General features: G+C 40.8%; 1 protein-coding gene across 1 annotated transcript; it reads left to right on the top strand.

The window, feature by feature from the left end:
* Positions 1-713: 713 nt before the first annotated feature.
* Positions 714-18488, top strand: MEIOB (meiosis specific with OB-fold). Its single transcript, XM_030485307.1, has 15 exons — positions 714-779; positions 4987-5078; positions 8358-8415; positions 9787-9918; positions 10657-10729; positions 11891-12086; positions 12273-12373; positions 14073-14125; positions 14216-14311; positions 14678-14779; positions 15241-15394; positions 15762-15945; positions 16449-16535; positions 17500-18202; positions 18267-18488. Exons 2-14 carry the CDS (start codon positions 5010-5012, stop codon positions 17626-17628), a joined length of 1434 nt encoding a protein of 477 aa, XP_030341167.1. The 5' UTR covers positions 714-779; positions 4987-5009; the 3' UTR covers positions 17629-18202; positions 18267-18488.
* The last annotated feature ends 834 nt before the right edge of the window (positions 18489-19322 follow it).

Genomic DNA, 19322 nt, shown 5'->3' with positions numbered 1-19322 from the left:
TGCTCTAGCTTTGAAGATCCTATTGAAGATGATTTCTGAAGCGTCCCTGCTAGTGCTGGATGGGGACTGGCTTCCTCTGCATGCAGACAACACTGATACTCACGTACCAAATTGCTAAGTGAATTACAAAATGACATTTGCACTCTTTGACCATGCCAATGAGTGTGATTTAAATAAATCCATTCATGAAGGGCCTAATTAGCAGGGACCGTGCAATTTGCAGGCATGGATGGGAAGCTTCTGCTAATCACACATTGAATCTGACAGAGTGCGAAAGTGCTGCTGAAGCGCTGGAGAGTTAAAATCACTCAGACCTTTCAGGAATCAAGCACTAGATGAGAAAAACACTGAATTAATATTGTTATTCTGCAGGAGCTAGTAGTGGAAAGGGGAGCAGGTCCTTGCGTGGTGCACAGCCCTCAGGAAACTGCTGCTGGTCTTCCTCTTGCCTCTGTTTTTCCAGTTGTCAAAGGGAGATAACGATGCTGATTCCTTTTAGAGACCACTTTGAGGTCAACTGAGGAGGAAAACTTGAGTAAAGCTGAGTCCTAGTTGAGTAACTTGTTTTTGCAGGCTCTCTTCAGTGTTTGTGTTAAGAATTCCTAATGTGGAGAATCAGTTGACATTGTAAATCAGCAGGAGACATTCAGATTAGGCACTTGTTTATTATAAGCACTAAAAAAGATGTCATTTGCTTACAGTAACCTACAGGAGTCCAAATGGCTGTTCCTCATAGTGCCACATGCCATGTGAAGGGCAGAATTCATAGCATGAGACAGGTATGTCAATCAAATGAATTCTTGCCTCAGTACCTGCAAGTTAGAAACTTTTCCTAGGGAAATAACTCTGGTCTCACATCCGCTGCCTTTGTGTCTGTGGCCAGATGGGTGCATCCCTTCATGATGGCCCCGATAACATCTTCCTACCAGGAGCTATCATGGGAAAGTAAAAAGCAGCTTTTTTTCCTAACGCAGGCGCATTGAAAATAGGAGTGGAACGAAACCACAAAGCATCCTTGTTCTGGTGGCTTTGAAATGAAACAAAGCCTGCAGCCCTGTGCTGGGGACACCGCAGCTTGGGTTTCACCTGCCCTTTGTGTCTCTGTGTGAAAAGCAGCTCACCCTGGACAAAGCCTAATGAAAGTGGTGACCATGCTGGGCACAAGATCCCAGCTCGGTTCAGCAAGGCTCCATTTAAGCAGGTGCTTATGTGCCACCAAAACCTTGCTGAGATAGTAGACAAGCTCAATGCCTGCAAGCCCATGGGTTGTGATCTTGCTTTTATCAACCTCTGTGGCAAAGGAGAGCTGCAGATCTCATTTCAGTTTTGTTTCTTCCCCTGGTTTACCTTGCAGTCATTGTGGCAAGAATGAAACCTATACCTTTGCCAGTGTTTTCCAGGTAGTATACAAGTTCTCCTTCCTATCCAACTAGGATCCCATCATACTCATTATCTTCTGCTTGTTTGTTAGCTTGAGATAATTGAAACAACAGAACTAACAAAAAAATACCTGATTCTGTTTACTGGAGACTTCAAACCTATGGACTCAAGTTAGATCCATGGCTCATACTGTATCAAAGGTGACCTAAACCACCCACCCACCCAGGCTGTCGGCTCTCTGGCATGCCGTTTGTCATCAGCACGGTGTAATTATCATGGGCTTTAGTGGCACAATAAATATGAGAGCACAGGTGGTGTCCACTTTCAGCTGTTTAATTGAAGAAATGAAAGATCCTGTAAGACACAGCCAACACAGAGGATTCATCAGGCTACACTAAAAACTTCGATAGCCCTGACCTTGAGGCCATCAAATTACTCATCAGGAGTAAAATCTTTTATGATGCAGAAGTGAAGAGTATCGATTTTATAAAAGAAAATAATTTCATATGCAATATAAGTGGACAGAACAGCTCACTCCAGTCTTCTGCAGGGCCTGAAAACCTGGGAGTGCTGTGTACAAATCAATACAAATAATATCTTAAACTATAAATTTTAATTCATGTAGAAAACACAGGTTATGATTTTTTTTTTTCCCCCTTTAAGAGCTACTACAAAAAATATTACAGATCTAGGGAATGGTTCCTCCAAAGCTTTTTGAGATTTGGCTTGGCTTTGGTGTGTTGTGGGTTTATAATCATAGCAGAATAAGCCTGACTTAGAGAATCATAGAATAGTTAGGGTTGGAAAGGACCTTAAGATTCATCTAGTTCCAACTCCCTGCCATGGGCAGGCACACCTCACACTAAACCATGTTGCCCAAGACTCCATCTAACATGGCCTTGAACACTGCCAGGGATGGAGCATTCACAACTTCCTTGGGCAACCCATTCCAGTGCCTCACCACCCTCACTGTGAAGAACTTCTTCCTTATATCTAACCTGAACTTCCCCTGTTTCAGTTTAAACCCACGCTTGTCCTGTCATTACAGTCCCTGATGAAGAGTCCCTCTCCAGCATCCTTGTAGCCCCTTTCAGACACTGGGAGCTGCTCTGAGGTCTCCACGCAGCTTCTCTTCTCCAGGCTGAACAGCCCCAATGTTCTCAGCCTGTCTCCATACGGGAGGTGCTCCAGCCCTCTTACCATCCTCATGGCCTCCTCTGGACTTGCTCCAACAGCTCCATGTCCTTCTTATGTTGAGGACACCAGAACTGTACACAATACTCCAAGTGAGGTCTCACGAGAGCAGAGCAGAGGGGCAGGACCACCTCCATGACCTGCTTGTCACGCTTCTTTTGATGCAGCCCAGGACACGGTTGATTTCTAGGCTGTGAGGTTGGCTTTCTGGGCTGTGACTTTGGACAAAGCTTTGGACAAAGCTTTAGACAAAGCTGGTGCTTTGTTGGCTTGAAGTCCAGGTGACTTGAGACCCACTTGTGATCCTGCAGCATGCATTTGGGTAGGAAAAAGTCTTCTGGAGTCTGCTGTGGGGTAACACTGCAAGAAAATACAGATATTTGGTTAGAACAGCAAGCAAAGATGCAATCGGGTGCTTCAAACTAACATCCTATATGGAAAATCTCAGGATGAAGCTGCTGCCCCAAGTGGGATGGGGGGGACTTAAGTAAAGCCCCACAGACCAGAGGGCTCACAAAGAAAGCGAACCCAAGCTCTGAGCGCTCACAGACCTGAAGGTGGTGGTGCTCCAGGCTGGTCCCTCTGTGCCGAGCACCATTGCTCAGGCATGTGGAAGCCCCAGCATTCAATTTGTGGTGAATTGGGGTTTTTTGTCACTATCCTCTGACCCATGGCCAGTGCCGCTGCCCCTCAAGGCAGAACCAGCCCGTGAAGGAAGGTCACCCACAGCGGGAGGACACGAAGACATTTTCCTGCCCAGGGCGCTCGCCGCCATTTTGTCTCCCTGTCCCTCACGCCTTCCTCTCAGGGCGCTCCCTTCCCACCCCGGGCTGTGTCCTTCCCAGACCCCTTTGTGGTAAGGGCTCCTTCGTGCCTAGCCTCTGAGCTGGCACCATCCCTGCCTGTGTGGGATGGCTGCCATGTGCTGCTCGGGCTTGGGCAGGGAAGGACATGATGATGGCTCCATGCAAGAGGAGTCTCTTGCAGCCTGGCTTTGAGGGTGCAAGCTTGTCTGGTGCCAGACACCAGCATGGGGTGGGGTGGTGGTGCTAAAGGCTTTTCATACTTGTATTTATTGTGACTGGCATCTTGTTCTTTCTCTTGGAAGAAGGTTTGATCCTGGGGGGTGGTGAGATAAAGTTCCCTCAGCTTCCTCAGGAGCTCATCCCTGCCTGAGGTAAGTGATGGCTGCGACTGCACGCTGCAGCCTCCCCTGACAGGGACATTTTAAACCCTAAGGTACCTCTTAATCTTCCTTGGATACATGTGCTAGGAGCTGTGTTCTTTAACTGTGGTGTGAGGTGTGTCAGTTAACAATATTTAACTTCTAAGGCCAGAATATTAACATGCCTTGGAGGGATAGTTGAAGTGACTTATTCCATCTAATGGCATGGGAATAGGCTTCATTGTTCGGTAGTTTTTGTAAGGCTAATTTGGGCTATCTTTCTGTGAGAGTTTAGTTTGAAATGCTTTGAGAGAAATCAGGTCTCAGATAACTGCTTGCCTTTTTGAACATGTAGACTGTCAATTTCTTTTCTAGTGTGTCCAGCACTAATGCTCAGTGATATATTTAACCATTCTCACACAAGGTGCCAGGTATAAAGACTGTAAAAGACATTCAGGGCTTTTGTTATAAAGTTTGAAGAGGGGTCTTCTGAAAAATGTCAGCAGTTCTCTCTATTAAAGGTTATTAAGATTTGGATAACTTGACGGTTCCTCTAATAGAAAACTAGAATCTGACAACTATTTGTTAAATATCAATAATGGCTCTGGTGGTACCCATGAAATAATAAGACGTATTCAGATAGGTTAACAAAGCATCCATGGCCTGACTTTGGCATCGATAGAGAAGACCTGAGTGTGCAGTAGCCCACAGGAACGGGCAGTAATGCTACGTTGGCAGCCTGAAAATAACCTATTTTTACCAATTTATTTTAATAAATTCAAAACTTTTCTACTTTGAGGAAGGAAAGAACTCCCATTTTCAAGTAGTTTAATATTAAGTCCAAAACCTCAATTAAAGTGGTTTGCAACCCAACACTTTTCTTTCCTCCCATGTAAATGGCCTCTTATATATGAACTGCCTCATTAAATTCAGCTGGATTTCCCAGACGGAAGGAGGGTAAATATTTTTCAGAGGCTGGTGCTAATGGAGTCATTTAATGGCAAATAAATAAATCACAATTACAGACCTTTATTTGAGAAGCATAGGTAGAGTAGTTACAGTCAAATTCATAACTTACCTCGCCAAATACAAGCTATAAAGAATTGTCTACTTCAGATGGCTGGAAATTCTTTTTATTGAAAACAGATGCTATTTAGGTCAAAACATTTGTGTTAAAAACTAACTTGTTATTCTCACTATGAATGGTTTTAAGTGATTTGTTTGGTTTTTTTAAACATCTAAATTAGTTTCCTCAAGTTACAGATAAAGAATGGCTTATTCTAGTTCAACACGGGACTTTGTCGCACTTTCAGATCTGCATCCAAGTCTTGCTCGTCCTGTAAGTCTCATAGACATAGTACTTTTGTTCCCAAATGAAATTGTATATGACTGTATTATATTACTGCAAAATTATGTAATTGATGTGTATTTAGATACTAACAGCATTAGTATAATTGTTAGATATAAAGTACCTTACCTTCTTTGTGGATAAACCAGCAAAATGAAAATTGATGCTGCTGTTGTCCATAGTGTGTGGATGCCACAACTATAGATATTGACTGGACAATTCAATGTCTGAAAGTATCAGAGGCTTCTTTGTAATGTTTTAAATGGATGCTGAATTAGTAAAGACATGTACAGAGTCAGCATTATGTAGTCACAATACATCTGTAACCCACAATAGTCTTTCACAACAAGCTATGAACCCAAGTCCTGCAGTCTTTACTTGTGTGCTCAATCCTTCTGAGCTAAATAACATAGTCCTGGATTATTCAAACAAAACTCTTGTTGAATGGTATGGCGTTTTAACTGGATGAAAATCTCATAGTTGCATGTCAGAGAGGATCACTTCTGTTCCTTTAGAACAAAAAGCAGGTTTTGTGGTTGTCAGTTTACAAGGAGCTAAGAATTTTGCTTGTGGGAGGACAGGAGAGTAAGATGAACCAAAAAGTAAACTTAAGAAACAGCAAAGTTTTATGGTTGGCAGATTCATACAGATGTTTGAATATGATGTCTTTGTTGTTGTTGTCTTGACATGAGTGATGACTATCATCACTGGAGTAAGAGCTGAATGGGGAATGTGCTTTAAAACTCAGTACTATTCTCTTTGGGGTTTAGATGGTTGAATAAAAACCAGGAAGTCTGGGGAGCACAATTCTTCATTCTTAGCTCTTCAAGATGATGTTTTGATACTGGAGGGAGAAGATTACATTATTCTCTGTTGCAGTATTTCCCACCACCACTGTGCAGCCCAGCAACAATAAAGCGTCTTCTGAGTGCTCAGTGCTGCTGGGAGCTGGAGCCTGGAGAGCTAAACAGAGGCAGCAGTTCCCCACGGATACCCCACGAGCTGTAGTGAGGAGTTACAACCCTGTCTCCCCATGCGGCTTAAAGGAGCTGCCCTGTGGAAGTCCTGATGCTTGTGGAGAGAGCAAAACCAAGTTTTCCTATTCCCACAGCTTTCTATTTGGGAGGGGCACAATATATCATTTCCCCCTCTTTTATTTTAAACAACTGAAAGACAAATCATGGAAAAGGGATGAACTAGGAGAAGGAGGTTTATATCCCCTCAGACCGGTATTGTATGTTCTTTCCAACTTTTTATAAACTCCTGGTCTCCAGCAAAGCCCATTTAATCTGTCATTCCCAGTTACTCTCAAATCGAGTGATCCTCTAACTCAGTTAAAAGCATTTATTTTACAAAGATGACTAATCTCGAGCATTGCAATTAGCAACATATGGAATCACAGAACCATAGGCTATAGTAAAGAAAGTAGTTTTATAAAAAGTAATTCACTACTATCTCATGGTAGAAAGGTCTGTGTGTGTTTAGGACATTAAAGCAGCTGAGCACACATCATTCACAGTATCAAAATATAGTTATTTTCCTTTGCAGTTTATTTTTTAACAGTGAAATAGATCAAAGCCCCAGAAACTTTCAGTGTGTTAATGCTGTAGTCTCATGATTCGGTTGAACAACCTTAAGCAATGCCCTGCCAAAAAAGGCAGGCTGGCCTGCTTCCTCCTGCAGGCAGTTCCGCTCCTCCTCCCCCGGTGAAACTGGTGCTTGAGTAGTTGCACAATGAGCTGATCAAGGAAATGATCTCTGGAAGTTTTTTCTACCCTCTTTCTCCTCACCACCCCCCCTTAAAATAGTTTCCAGCCAGATCACTTCCTTCTCGCAGCTTGCTGTGCAGGCTGAGTGCTAACACCAGAGAGAGGTGAATGTATTTGCAGCAGGGAGAGGGGAGACCTCTTTTGGAACCTACAGGTTTACAGCAGTTTAATTCATGTGAAGAGTCATTCTAAATGTCAGTTTTTCAGACTGGCAGTACAGGGTATGTTGCACTCTGATCCAATTGATTTTGATTTTATTTTTAAGAAACATAACCAAGAAGAGAAAAATCAAATCCTAACCTAAATCCCTGCACGTTGTTTTCAGATAGAAAGTATTCTGTTAGAAAGACTTGGAAGAACCAGGATGTTACACTGCTGGACACATACATCCTCTTAATGAGTTCACTCCCACCACTGTAGGATAAGACAGTTACCTTGCTCCATCTAGTGATTCAAAGTAAAGTGGGGCATGAGATCTCATTTTTGAGCACACAGCGGTATTGTTACAGTCAGTAGGTTGCATGGCTCTGTGAATAGGGCAAAATTCACCTTGTGTGGGTTATTAAACTGTTACTCTGCCCCTTCCTTTGCTGGCTGGCTGCTGGGATGAGGACGTTGTGTTTCGAAGGGCTTCTGCAGTATTGCAATGCCAGTCTGGCCTTGCTTCCACACCAGCTTTCATTGCTTACCTCTTAAATCCCAACCTAGCACTGCAATACTCTTCTACTTGAGGAGAACCTTTTTGCTTAGAAACCCCACCACCACACAGCTATATATTAGTGATAAATATATATATATTTATATATCTTTCTCCCTGTGAGTGTCTGCTCCTAGTAGTTTTGTTTGACAATTGAGATTGGGCTGCTTTTGCATAACAAATACAGGTTTAGCAAAGGAGAATAAGATTGATTTTATTTTGGATCATGCAAAAAGTTCATTGCCTACACTCCCTTTGTAGTTGGTTATGAGAGACAGGCAGCAGGGAAGAGGCACCTGTAGAAATTGATGCTTAGGTGAGGACAGGATAAATGGCCCTCCCTGTGGATGTGCGCGTGTGGATCTCGGTGCTGACAGCAGGGGAAACCTTGGATGCTTAACTGCAGAATAAATCCTGTCCAGACTTTTCATGGTGCATTTAAGGAGATCTGAGACCTGTGCATAGAGCTTGAAACAACATGATTGCTGCCTACCTGAGCAAAGACTGCTGTAGAGCAGCCAAAATAGTGAATGTTTTGGGTGAACTTTCGTCCTCCCATTGTCTTCACAACCAGAACCAGATGTATTTCTCTTAATATTTTTATTAGTCACTCTTTTCTTAAGGGAAAATTGTATGTTTATGTTTTAGGTCTTAGTTCATATGGCATTGTGGAATAAATAGATTAACATGATTACTAGTCAGAAACATGTTTATTATCATCAGTAGAGTACAAGTCCACGAAATCTAATTCATCACATACATCTGTGTTTAATACTTGTATTCTACAACCTTTTTATTTTTCAGAATGTAATCGGTGTGGTTATTGGGAAAACAGATGTCAGAGGCTTTCCAGACAGAAAAAGTACAGTCCCTTTTAACTGGTTTTACTTCATTTTCTTATACAGTATAATTTGGCATCTATGACTAAAATCAACATTTAAATGATAAACAGACTTCTTAGTGTAAAATGTATAGAGTAAAAATGCACAAAAGAAATGTGTGTGTGTTTGGGAACCAAGATGAAAGAGCAGCATCAGTTTGGCTAAACCTTATCAATTAGATTTTGCTTGGAAAAGCTCCATTATGGACATATTTCAGGGTCTCAACAAGATAGTGCTGATATGGACCCACTGACAGAAATAGTGCCAGAATTGATCTGGACCCTTTGTACTCATTCTCTCTTAAAACAGAAATGTTAAGAAGATGTCTTGAGGAGTAGAACAACTAATTTCTGGTCCGAGTAGCACCAGCTTCATCTTATTTTATACTCCTAAAGGAAAAATATGAATAATGCATTGTTAACCCAGCATTAGTTGGAAATTGAAGCAACATATCTACAGCTCAGGGTTCATACAGATGCTGTTAGGAAGCATCTCCAGTCCTAAAGAACCATTCCAGCCCTGTGTGAAGGGTTCAGCTATTCAGCTGGTCTTGTCACCATGAAGAGCTGCTCTAGGGGTGGATTTTTAGAAGGAAGTCACCATTGTCACCAGAGACAATTCTGCATAGTGTGAAAAGTGTGTTCATACTTATGCCTCCATGGAAGGCATATTTGATTACGCAGATCACTACACAGTTTTCATTGATAATTTAAAATAACACATTGCAGAATGCTGTATGATCCATGGGAAGCTGAAAGAGAAAAGAGACTGACACCCTCTTAACCCTGAACTTTCCATAGAGCTGGAAACACTTTGCTTTATTCAGTTACAGCCTTTGGTACTATCTGGGCAGTGATACTGCCTGGGATCTGCAGCACACTGCAGACAGTGTGCCATCGTGGTGGTCTGTATGTTATTGTGGTGGCCTTGTCTTGGGCACAGCTATCTCAAGACAGCCTACCTGCTACAAAATTTGGGCTAGTACATGCACTCGTTCATAGTGCTGTTTCCTGCATTAGTCCCGGTTATGTCTTTGCCTTGAATGCATTGGATGTTCTTCTGTTTCTGTTCATTAGATCTGTAAGTCTATGTGGTGCTGCCCAAAATGAAGCGAATGTGTGCATGGAAGGGATGATGCAGGCACAACCCCAGTAGGAGTACTATAACCCAATTCATGAACACCAGTGTGTTTACTGAACAGTCTGCTGACCTCTAGTGGTACTCAGCAGATTGCGGGCTGTAAATTCATGACAAAACACAGGAAAACCTCCAAATAGCAGGTTACAGCCATATATTCCAGATTGAAATCAAGCTGTGCTAATGAACTGTAACAGTGCTGTTTATTTTTGCAGACATTGGGTCCGAAAGATACACTTTCAGTTTTACTATTCGTGATTCACCAACTTACTTTATAAACGTAAATTCTTGGGGCAAAGAAGAGTACATTAGATCCCTTTCAGAAAGCTTCAGAGTTGGTGACTGTGGTAAGCTAGAGTTGATTCTTAACGGTTTCTTTTGAATGTGTTTTGGGTATTTCTCCCAGTACATCAGTGTTATGAGTTTGTGGTTTTGCTCTATTTTTCTCTGAGGACTCAGAAAACATTCTAATTGGAAACAAATTGTTCAGTTATGGTAAGTATAAAGAGGAAAGGAATAAGATTTCAAGGATTTAAATTCAAACCCAGTAAATATGTCAACAAAAAGACCAGACACAAACCCACTGAATGCAGCCACCCAGAATTTACCTAGAGTTAATGATCTAAATTCTTATGTTATATTTGGTTCTTATAAATGATGAAAAATAAGCTCTGTAGTTTGGTGTTTTATTTTGTCTTTAGTTTTGGGTGTGACTACAATTGTTCATAAAGATACAACAAAAATCTTGTATTTTATTGCTTTTATCTTGGTAAGTTAATAGAAAGACTTTGCTGCCCATGGTTGTTAGATCAGAATGTTTGGATAAAAACTTGACTATCAAGAGGACACACACGAGAACTCGGTGTTGGTTTGTTTCCATTCAATGTCTTGAGGACTCCTGTGGGAGTCTGGCTATAACATGAGCTGTCTGGACAGATACAGTTTTCAGTATGAAAACATTTGGCAGCAGTTATTGCATGTACCTTTTCCATATCAACCTTGAAAACAGCCATTTTTAAAAACATCTCTCTTTACATCTCTCTATATTCAGTTTTCTAACATTCCTTATCAATGGTTTATTTTAGTTACAATTGAAAATCCTTTAATTCAGTCAAAGGAAGCAGAAAGGGAAGAAAAATTCAACCCTGTAACTCCCAGGTAAATTCAAAGCATAGACTGGTAGTTCTTTCCAGAAAGATCAAAGTTAATACTTGCTTTAGTTGCCAGCCAAGGATCTGGGGCTAGTTGTGTTATGTAGCTGTACCTTCCTCCCTGTATTCAACCCTCTGTGGTCAAACATCTCAAAGGAGAATATATTTCTCAGTATGTGGTCATAAAGTAATAATGTTCTGTGTAACTAAAGAGAGTGAATTTAATTCTTTGAATAAAGTCTGCTAAAGTTGTTTGAAATCAATGTACATATGCTGTCTTTCAGTGTATTCTCTAAAATCTGGACACTTTGAAGCAGTATATGAAACTAATATTGCAAGGCATAATTTAGATATGTTCTAATTTCATTTAGATAACTAAGATGTAGATGTTATACAGACTAACACACCTGTTCTTTAATTAGGGTTTCTTTCCTAATTGGACTTGTTCTAATATTTTAAATCATATGGCAGGCATAACAATATTGCCAAATGAAATTAGGAAGTAAGAAGTTTTATGCTCTAGTTTATTGACCATCTCTAAGCTTTGTAACAGATGTGTAGCTGTAGTAGTTACACTCACTTTCTGGCTAAGGAGAAAGAAGTAAAAGAACAAATGTCAGGTAGAAACTTCACTGAGGGGAAGTGCTCCTCTTAAATCTATATATTTCATAAGCATTTTAAAAATACACTTATCCAGAATATATCAACTATATCTCACTTCTGCTGGCTAACAGTGCATTATAAATATTCCTGAGGTCACTGAGCTATTACTTTTGAAAGCACCTTACCAAATCCAGCCTGACTGTAGCTATGTCACGATGCCAAAACCTCTCGATTACCTGGATTACAGACATTTCAGAACTGATTTTACCTTTAGTGGTTGATAAAGGCTGAAAGGTTTGAAATATGTACTGTACATTGCTAGCAATTCATGCTGGCTTTTCAGTTCTGAGTATAAAGTCCGTGATAATAAGTCTTCCATAAGAGAAAAGTATACAGTTTTATTTTAGAACAAATTAATTCCAACTTTTCCACATCTTCAAGGAAAACAATAAAGGAATAAATCAGCAGTTATTTCCTCAAGTGAATTGAATGAACGTTTTACGCTGTTGATATCCTGAGGAGTGAAATCTTGATCCATGTGCTTTGTTTTGTATATACTATCTAGTTGCTACAAACTAATCCTCAGTGAAAACCATTCAGTAGTCAGAACGTTTTCCTGTTATGAAATGGATGCCAAACTGCTTTCTCTGCTGCATCTGCCTGTCAAGGACCCTCAGGATTATTATTCACTGGGTGATATCACTGCGAATGGACAAAGCCTTGATGGAAGGATCCTTAATCTGCTTGCAGCTGTCATGTCAGTAAGTTCAGGAGTCATAGGAGTCATGTTTTTCTACTGCACCATGGGTAACTTTATTGTTTGGTTTGGGTTTTTTAGTGGTCTACAGGGCTCCCCTCCCCTTTTTTAACTCTTCTGTTTTCTAATCACTTTCTTTCTCCCAAACACTCCGCAGAGGAAAAGTGACTGTTTCTCTTTCTTCTTAAAGGTTGGGGAACCAAAGTATTTCATGACTTCAGACAAAAGGAAAGGTCAGAGGTGTGAAGTAAAGCTGTATGATGAAACAGAGATGTCTTTTCCAATAGTCTGGTAAAATGGTTTTCTTTTAATTTACTGAAATACACAAAATAATGCAGAAGAAGGTAAAGAAATTAACTATAATACATACTGCTGCAGCACTGCTAAATGTGTTGTTATTTGGGTGGCAACTGTGAAGAACAGAGGCTTAAAAAAGAGATTCATTAGAGTGATCTTATATATATTGTCTACATTTATGACCTGCTGACAGACTGCAAGCTCAATGATGGCAAAATGAAGCTTAGTTCCAAGTAGTTACATTTTTTAATGTGGAAATTTGAACTAATTCAGGCAATGGCATTTAAAACCAGCTGTAAAGACAACATGCCTTCCACAAACTAGGGGGGGGGGAAGAAGGAGAATGCTTCATTTTTGAAGCCAAGCAGAAGGAACAAGTGGAACAGAAATAGGTTGGAAAAGTTTTTAAGTGCTTAAAATAACACAGAAACATTTTGATGCTACTTTGGCCACATTTTCACACTGCATCCCATTTACAAACATGGCTATGTCTATACCACTTATCCATGCAAACAGTGACTTGTTTACACAGGAATATTTGCATTTTGCCCCTTGTTTGTTCAATAAACCTGTGGCTTATCTCTGTGCAAGGGTATGTGGGCATTCAGTTGCAGTGGGTTTGCTGTCTGCTGGTGGAAATGACCTTTGTTCCCTAAGTAGAAGTAGTAAGATAGCATTGTGCTCTGTATCCGAGTTAGCAACCATATTATCAGTCCATGTATTGCTTAACATAGTTAATGTATACACACAAACACTCACAAGCATCTGTGGTGTGAAGTCTGCTAGCCCTTGAGCTGCCACTGATGTTAACTTGCAGCAGCACCTCCAACAGTCTTGTTTCAGTGCTGGTATGTGGTGATACAGACCCGTACACCTCAGGAGTGCTCAGAAGCAGAGAAGAGATGGTGTTACTGTAGTTGCCCTCAGCTGTGCCCTTTGCACTCTCATGGAGCCTTTGGTAGAGGCAGAGATTCAGGACACCCTTGAGCAACAGCATTGTAGTGAAGAGATCTCAGAGGCCATCACTGAAGAGGTGTCAGAGCAATGTTAAATGAAAAGCAAATATCTTAAATCATTTTCCAAGGATTAAGGAAAAAACCCACCAGAACAAAACTGTGCTTTGGCAGTGTTCTTGCCACCCAAACTGACGAGGAATGGAATGAGATTTCATCAAGGGGCCTAACCATCAAATTATCATTCTTGAGGGATACCACTGACCTCACTCGAGTTTCATCATCCACAGTTACAAGGATTCCAGTGTTGGAAAGCTGGCTGAACATCTGGCCCAGTGATGTGAGCAATCAGCTTGTTCCCACAGAAGAGGCTCAGCTGATAAGCAGTTATCTTGTGATTTGTTTAGTTAGAAATTACTGTTGTCCAAGCTCTGAAATACAGTATTTTCCCAGGTATATTCTGTATTTCATCATTTTGAACAATCTAATAACCCTTTATTTTATCCTGCTTAGCATGGAATAAAATAGGGACTCTGTTAGACTGTACATAAAGCATCCTGGCTGGCTGCAAAGTAAATGCCTGTGGCTATACCTGGCATTTCATTTATGTGTCCATGCAACAAGGGAGTTGTGTCCCCTTTGATGAATTCAATTATAACCATATTATTTAGTGGTTAAATACTAAACAGTATCAGTGCTGTTTCAAAAATGTTTTCATGCATTAACTTCTTTTAATATAGCTGGGATAATGAATCCATCCAGCTTGCACAGAGTTGGGTCCCACGAGAAACAGGTATAATAGTCTGGCTTTTGTGTTTTTACTGCAGTTCTTCACGTGATACTTATTCTACAGTAACATTTTGGTGGGGTTTTTTGTGCACAGTGATATTTGCATCAGATGTGAGAATAAATTTTGACAAATTTAGGAACTGTATGACTGCGACTGTGATATCAAAAACCATCATTACAACTAACCCAGGTAAGAGCTGGGGCAGTACTGCTTTGCTGTTAGTAATCATTTCAGGCTAGAATGCATAAATGAATCCATTGGAGGTCTGATTTCTCCTGCCTGCTTGCCTCAGAAAGCTCCCTGCTTCTTGTCTGTTAAGTAGTGACCAATGCTTTTGGCTTCCACTGTTTTATCTTTTTATTTTGTTTTATTATTTTATCTAAGCAACCTTCATATATTCCATGTAACACTAACAGTTCAAGAGAAAAGCATCTTTTGGCTCATTCCAAGAGACCATGTGCTGGTGCTACCAGCATAAAAAGCTGTCAAATATAATTATTTTGTTGTTTTTACATGCTGCATATACTAATAACATTAAAAAATACATTTTTCAAGAAACAGCAGAAGCAAATGTTCTCTTCAGCTTCATAAAAGAGAGTGCACAATCAGGAGGCTTGTGTGACAAAATGATGCAGCAGTCAAAAGACTCCGTTAACTGTAAGCATGGATCCAAACTCTTTGATTTTTACTGAACTATGTAGTGTAGCTTCATAATGCAGCTGAAGTGTCAAGTTCTTGCTCTGTGTGCTCATAGAAACAAAACTGAGGTGGCTGAATATTTAAAGTTTGGACTGTTGTTACTGGGGGTGTCCCTTGTATCATCAGTTCTCTATCTTCAGGGTTGGTGTCTATACAGTAAGTACAAAAAATGGAGATGGAAAGTTTGTCAAACTGATTTTGAGGGATACAAAGATGAAGTAGTAGATATTTTCCTATTTTTAGTCTCCTTTTATTTTTTTGTCCTTAAACAATAAGGCTGCTTCAAAAAGGTGTGGGGGGCTTTTCTGATGCTTTAGATCAAATCCTCTCCTATTTGTTCCCTCAAGATCCTTTTCCGTTGTTGCTCTTCTCCATTGTTTCTTTCTCAGATGCACTTAACATGTCTTTTAAACTTCTAGTGGAGACTATAGTTGATGTTTATACTGTGGAACAGCTGAAGAAAAAAGCTTTACAGAGTGATGTGAAACTTGAACCTATCTATGGAGTTATTTATGGCTACATTTCTACTCTGGACATTGACGATAATGCATCTAAAGTTGTGCGCAACAGATGGTAAGCAAGTGCCTGGTTTAAATCTGTATTAAAAAGTGCTTGTCTGTCCTCCCCTTATCTAGATTAGATAGAACAGTATTTTAGTCCAGTTCCAGACAAGGAATTAAGCTCCTCTGGAGGATGCCATGTGGATGTCTGCTGTGTTGACTTCCAGAAGTAGCAAGGAAGAGGAGTTGGCTTTATGAATGACTTGCTCTTTCTGGTCCTAGAGGAGCAAAGGAGAAAGAGGCCACTTTGTCTCAGACTTAAGAATCCAGAAGATGAAGAATGTCTTTAAAGATGAAAAGTCTCTTGGGAAATCTCAGCCTAGGAAACCATTACCAAGGAGGAAATGCACAAACGTATTAATTATCTTCTTATGTTTCAGTTCAACATGTCGTTTCATAGTGAACGAAATGTCAAACACATGCACTTTCTGCAGTGATATCTCTTCAGATTTAAAGTCAACTTTTGCAAGCTTTGAGATACTCGTTGATGTGTCAGATCACACAGGCACTCTTTATTCTTGTTACCTGTCTGACTGTGTGGCTGAGGAAGCATTAGGATGCACGGTAAGTAGAAAGGAATTAGGTTGTTCTTATTTGATCTGAGCTGTGAAGCTGGATGAAAAATACAAATGTATGTAAATATTCTTTGTGTATATACGTATGTGTGTGTGGACTGGCTAAAATCTGCATGTACATATGGATATACATCCCCCCACACACTTGCCTTTTTAACAAGTCAAAAGTTCAAGTCAGTAGTTGCTAATAAGAAGAAATGTGTTAAATGTAAGAGTGAACACCCTGAATACTGCTCCATTTTCATTAATTCACACTTTGCTGAGAACACATTTAGAATCCCCTAAGTTCGATTCTTAACCCCCCTGCAATTTATCCTCATTAATCTGACTGTCTTAGTAGATGTTTGACACCTAACACCATGTTAAACAGCAAAATACAGCTTAGAAATGCCTAAAAATGTGCAAGATGCTCTTTTCATCACCACTTTGTTGCAGAGCTGCTGTTCTAACTGTGTGCTGAGGAGGTGTTCTGTGCTGTCCTGTTGTTAACAGGTCCAGGAATTCCTCGCTCTAGCAGAGGACAAGAAGACTGCATTGAAATGGCAACTTCTTCTGGAACGAAGCAAGGTTTATTTTAAAGTTAGTATGTAATGTTACCTGAAAGCAGTGGCTGTTTCCCAGCAGTATATTTAGTGCTGAAAAATGCCATGTTGATTCTGCTGAGCTTTTAAAAATTAGGATTAGGTTTTGCACATATTCTGAACATTCCAAGTAAATAGCCTTTGTCATATTTTCAGCATGAGGGGATGTCCCTGCAGGATCAGATGTATGCAGGCCTCTGCCAGGCAAATCAGGAAAGACACAAACTGCTCTTGGCCAATACTAATTCAGGAGCTGACTTTCCAAAAGTAGACATGATTTATACTCAGTAATGACTTTTACTCATGATTTTTACTGTCACTGACTTCTATGGCTGCAGGTTTATAATGAATAAAGTTAACAGTATCTGTTGGCAAGAATAGGGCATAGTCAATATACGTAATAGATGGTATGTGGGGTTACTCGAGTATATTGCTCAGTTATCTGTATTTTTGGAAATAATGTGATTAAGTATGACTAAAATCTGCAATTCTCCTTAAAGCCACAATGATATTAGATTCACACACCTGCAGCAACTGCTAAAAGATCTGGGTTTGTTTGCCACGTCCTTTACTTTTTTAATTGCATTGCTGTACTGGAGTCCTTTACCATAGAACTGCCTGTTCTAGGACAACTCTAACCAACTCGCACTGGAACTGGTGAGGCACTGGCACAGGTTGCCCAAAGAAGTGGTGAATGCTCCACCCCTGGCAGTGTCCAAGGCCAGGTTGGACAGAGCCTTGGGCTAAATGGTCTAGTGTGAGGTGTCCCTGCCCATGGCAGGGAGTTGGAACTAGATGATCTTAAGGTCCTTTCCAACCCAAACCATTCCATGACTCTATGATTCTATTATAAAATATTTATAACTGAATCTGTCAATGAATCATGCCATGTGCTATTCGAAAAGAATCTATTTCAAGTGCTATACAGCAGTAAAAATAAAGATCCTTTATTATTTTTCCAGGTTACTCTGTCACCCAGCTGGAGAACTGGAATGAAAGTAAATGTTCTTTCATGCAAACTGGCAGACTCTGTAGAGGCGAGTCAGAGCTTGCTGGGGAAAGAGACTGGAAATAAGAGATTATGCTATTAATAACAGCCAGCAAAAGACTTCCATCACTGTATTATTAGAGGCAGAATGCTTTCTAAGTAGAAGGAACACACATTACTAACACCTGTAAGTGGGCTTCTGTGTTCATCCTTTTGAGGTGATTGTACTTTAAAAAGTGTACTAGGGCCTCAGCTAAAGCAAAGTTACTTCCACTGAATTCAACCCCTTGCAAGGGGAGTGGAAACTTTCCTCATTGTTAGAGTATCTTTGAAAAATCAAAAATAACAAGTAGTATGAGACAGATGCATTGGATTTTGTGGTTTTTAACTGCCTCGCTACTTACATGCTACTTCTGTGTCAGTTCAACAAATAAAGACCCACTTTCAAATACTGCCTGGGATTGTGGTGCATGTCAGTAAGTCCAAACTGGCAACTGCAGAGGCTTGGAACTAGCCCTGATGTTTCAAGGCTGCTTTTCTTTAGGACAGACTGAGTCTGATTAGAACAATCAGTTACCAGGGGCCTCCAACAACGGATCAACTCAGACTATAAGCAGCAGAGAAGAAAGGACTCTCTTCACCAAGATATCTGTTCTTAGCTGAACATGAAGAACCAGGTATGCATATTTTGCCTTTCTCCATGTATTTTTTTCCTATTTTTAATCTTATTTCTGTCTTTAGCTTTCCCTGCAGCTGGTGTATTTGCTACATTCACCAGTCTTCACCTTCTGCGCATATCAGGAGTTGGCCTATTTCAAATAGTGGGAAGATACCTCGGCCCTTCTCTTCCAAAGCATGTTAGGCTGGAATACCTGGAGGAGCTCAGACCACCCCTGGTGCACTACTACCCATTAAAGCAATATGGCACAGAGAAAACTACTCCAGCAACAGTAAATTTGACAAGCAACCCATCAAGATTGCTCCCCCTGCTCATGTGAGTGGGAACAAGGGATGAAATGCACAAAACAGCAGTGCCCGTGTTGGGTCACTGCATCTCTCCTGTTACAGCAATAAACACCTTCAACATTTTCCAGCCATAACAGCTGATATTCCGAAGGGAATGTTTCCAATCATTCTAATCCCAACTCAGCTCCTCTGCCCGTACACAGCGCCAAGGACCAAACTGGAACTGATGTTGCTGTTGCCCCAGACAATAATGTTTGACAGGTGAAGAAGCAGAAATGGTACAGAAAGTGAATTTAATCCTTCCCCTTTCAGAATTACTTACCCTCCCCTCCCAGCTCTCTTGGCCTGACTTTGCTTGGCCCAGCTCATTGAGTTGCACTGAAGTGGGAGCACTGCTGACAGAGGCAGGCTTAAATCATGGGGTGTTTCAGTCCTGTGAGCCAGGGGCTGGGGCTGTTTGGATGTAACCACTCCGTGTTTCAGTTGGCCTCAGTTCCTCAGGCTTCCTTTGGACAAAACCTGACTCCTGTCAGCAGCACTCAGGCCTCATCACACCAACAACTTCCACAAGTGCTTTAAGCCATTGGCGTGACTCAAAACACAGTGAACTGAGCTGTTGGTGTGTTTGCAGGACTGGTGCCTGGCACAGTGGATGCAGGCAGCCAGAAGCTAGTTGACAGCAAAACGTCTATTTTACCTCCCCAAAACATTCTGCTTTCTTTCCCCAGGTGATCTGCAGCATCCTGGACCATGCTGCTTGTCTTTGGGCTGATTTTCTCCATCAAGCTCTCCAAAGGCACTTTTAAAACCAGAACTTTCCTAGTGGATATT

Source organism: Strigops habroptila, chromosome 4, assembly GCF_004027225.2.
Source record: "Strigops habroptila isolate Jane chromosome 4, bStrHab1.2.pri, whole genome shotgun sequence".
Lineage (NCBI taxonomy): Eukaryota > Metazoa > Chordata > Aves > Psittaciformes > Psittacidae > Strigops > Strigops habroptila.
This window is presented reverse-complemented; position numbering and strand designations above follow the sequence as displayed.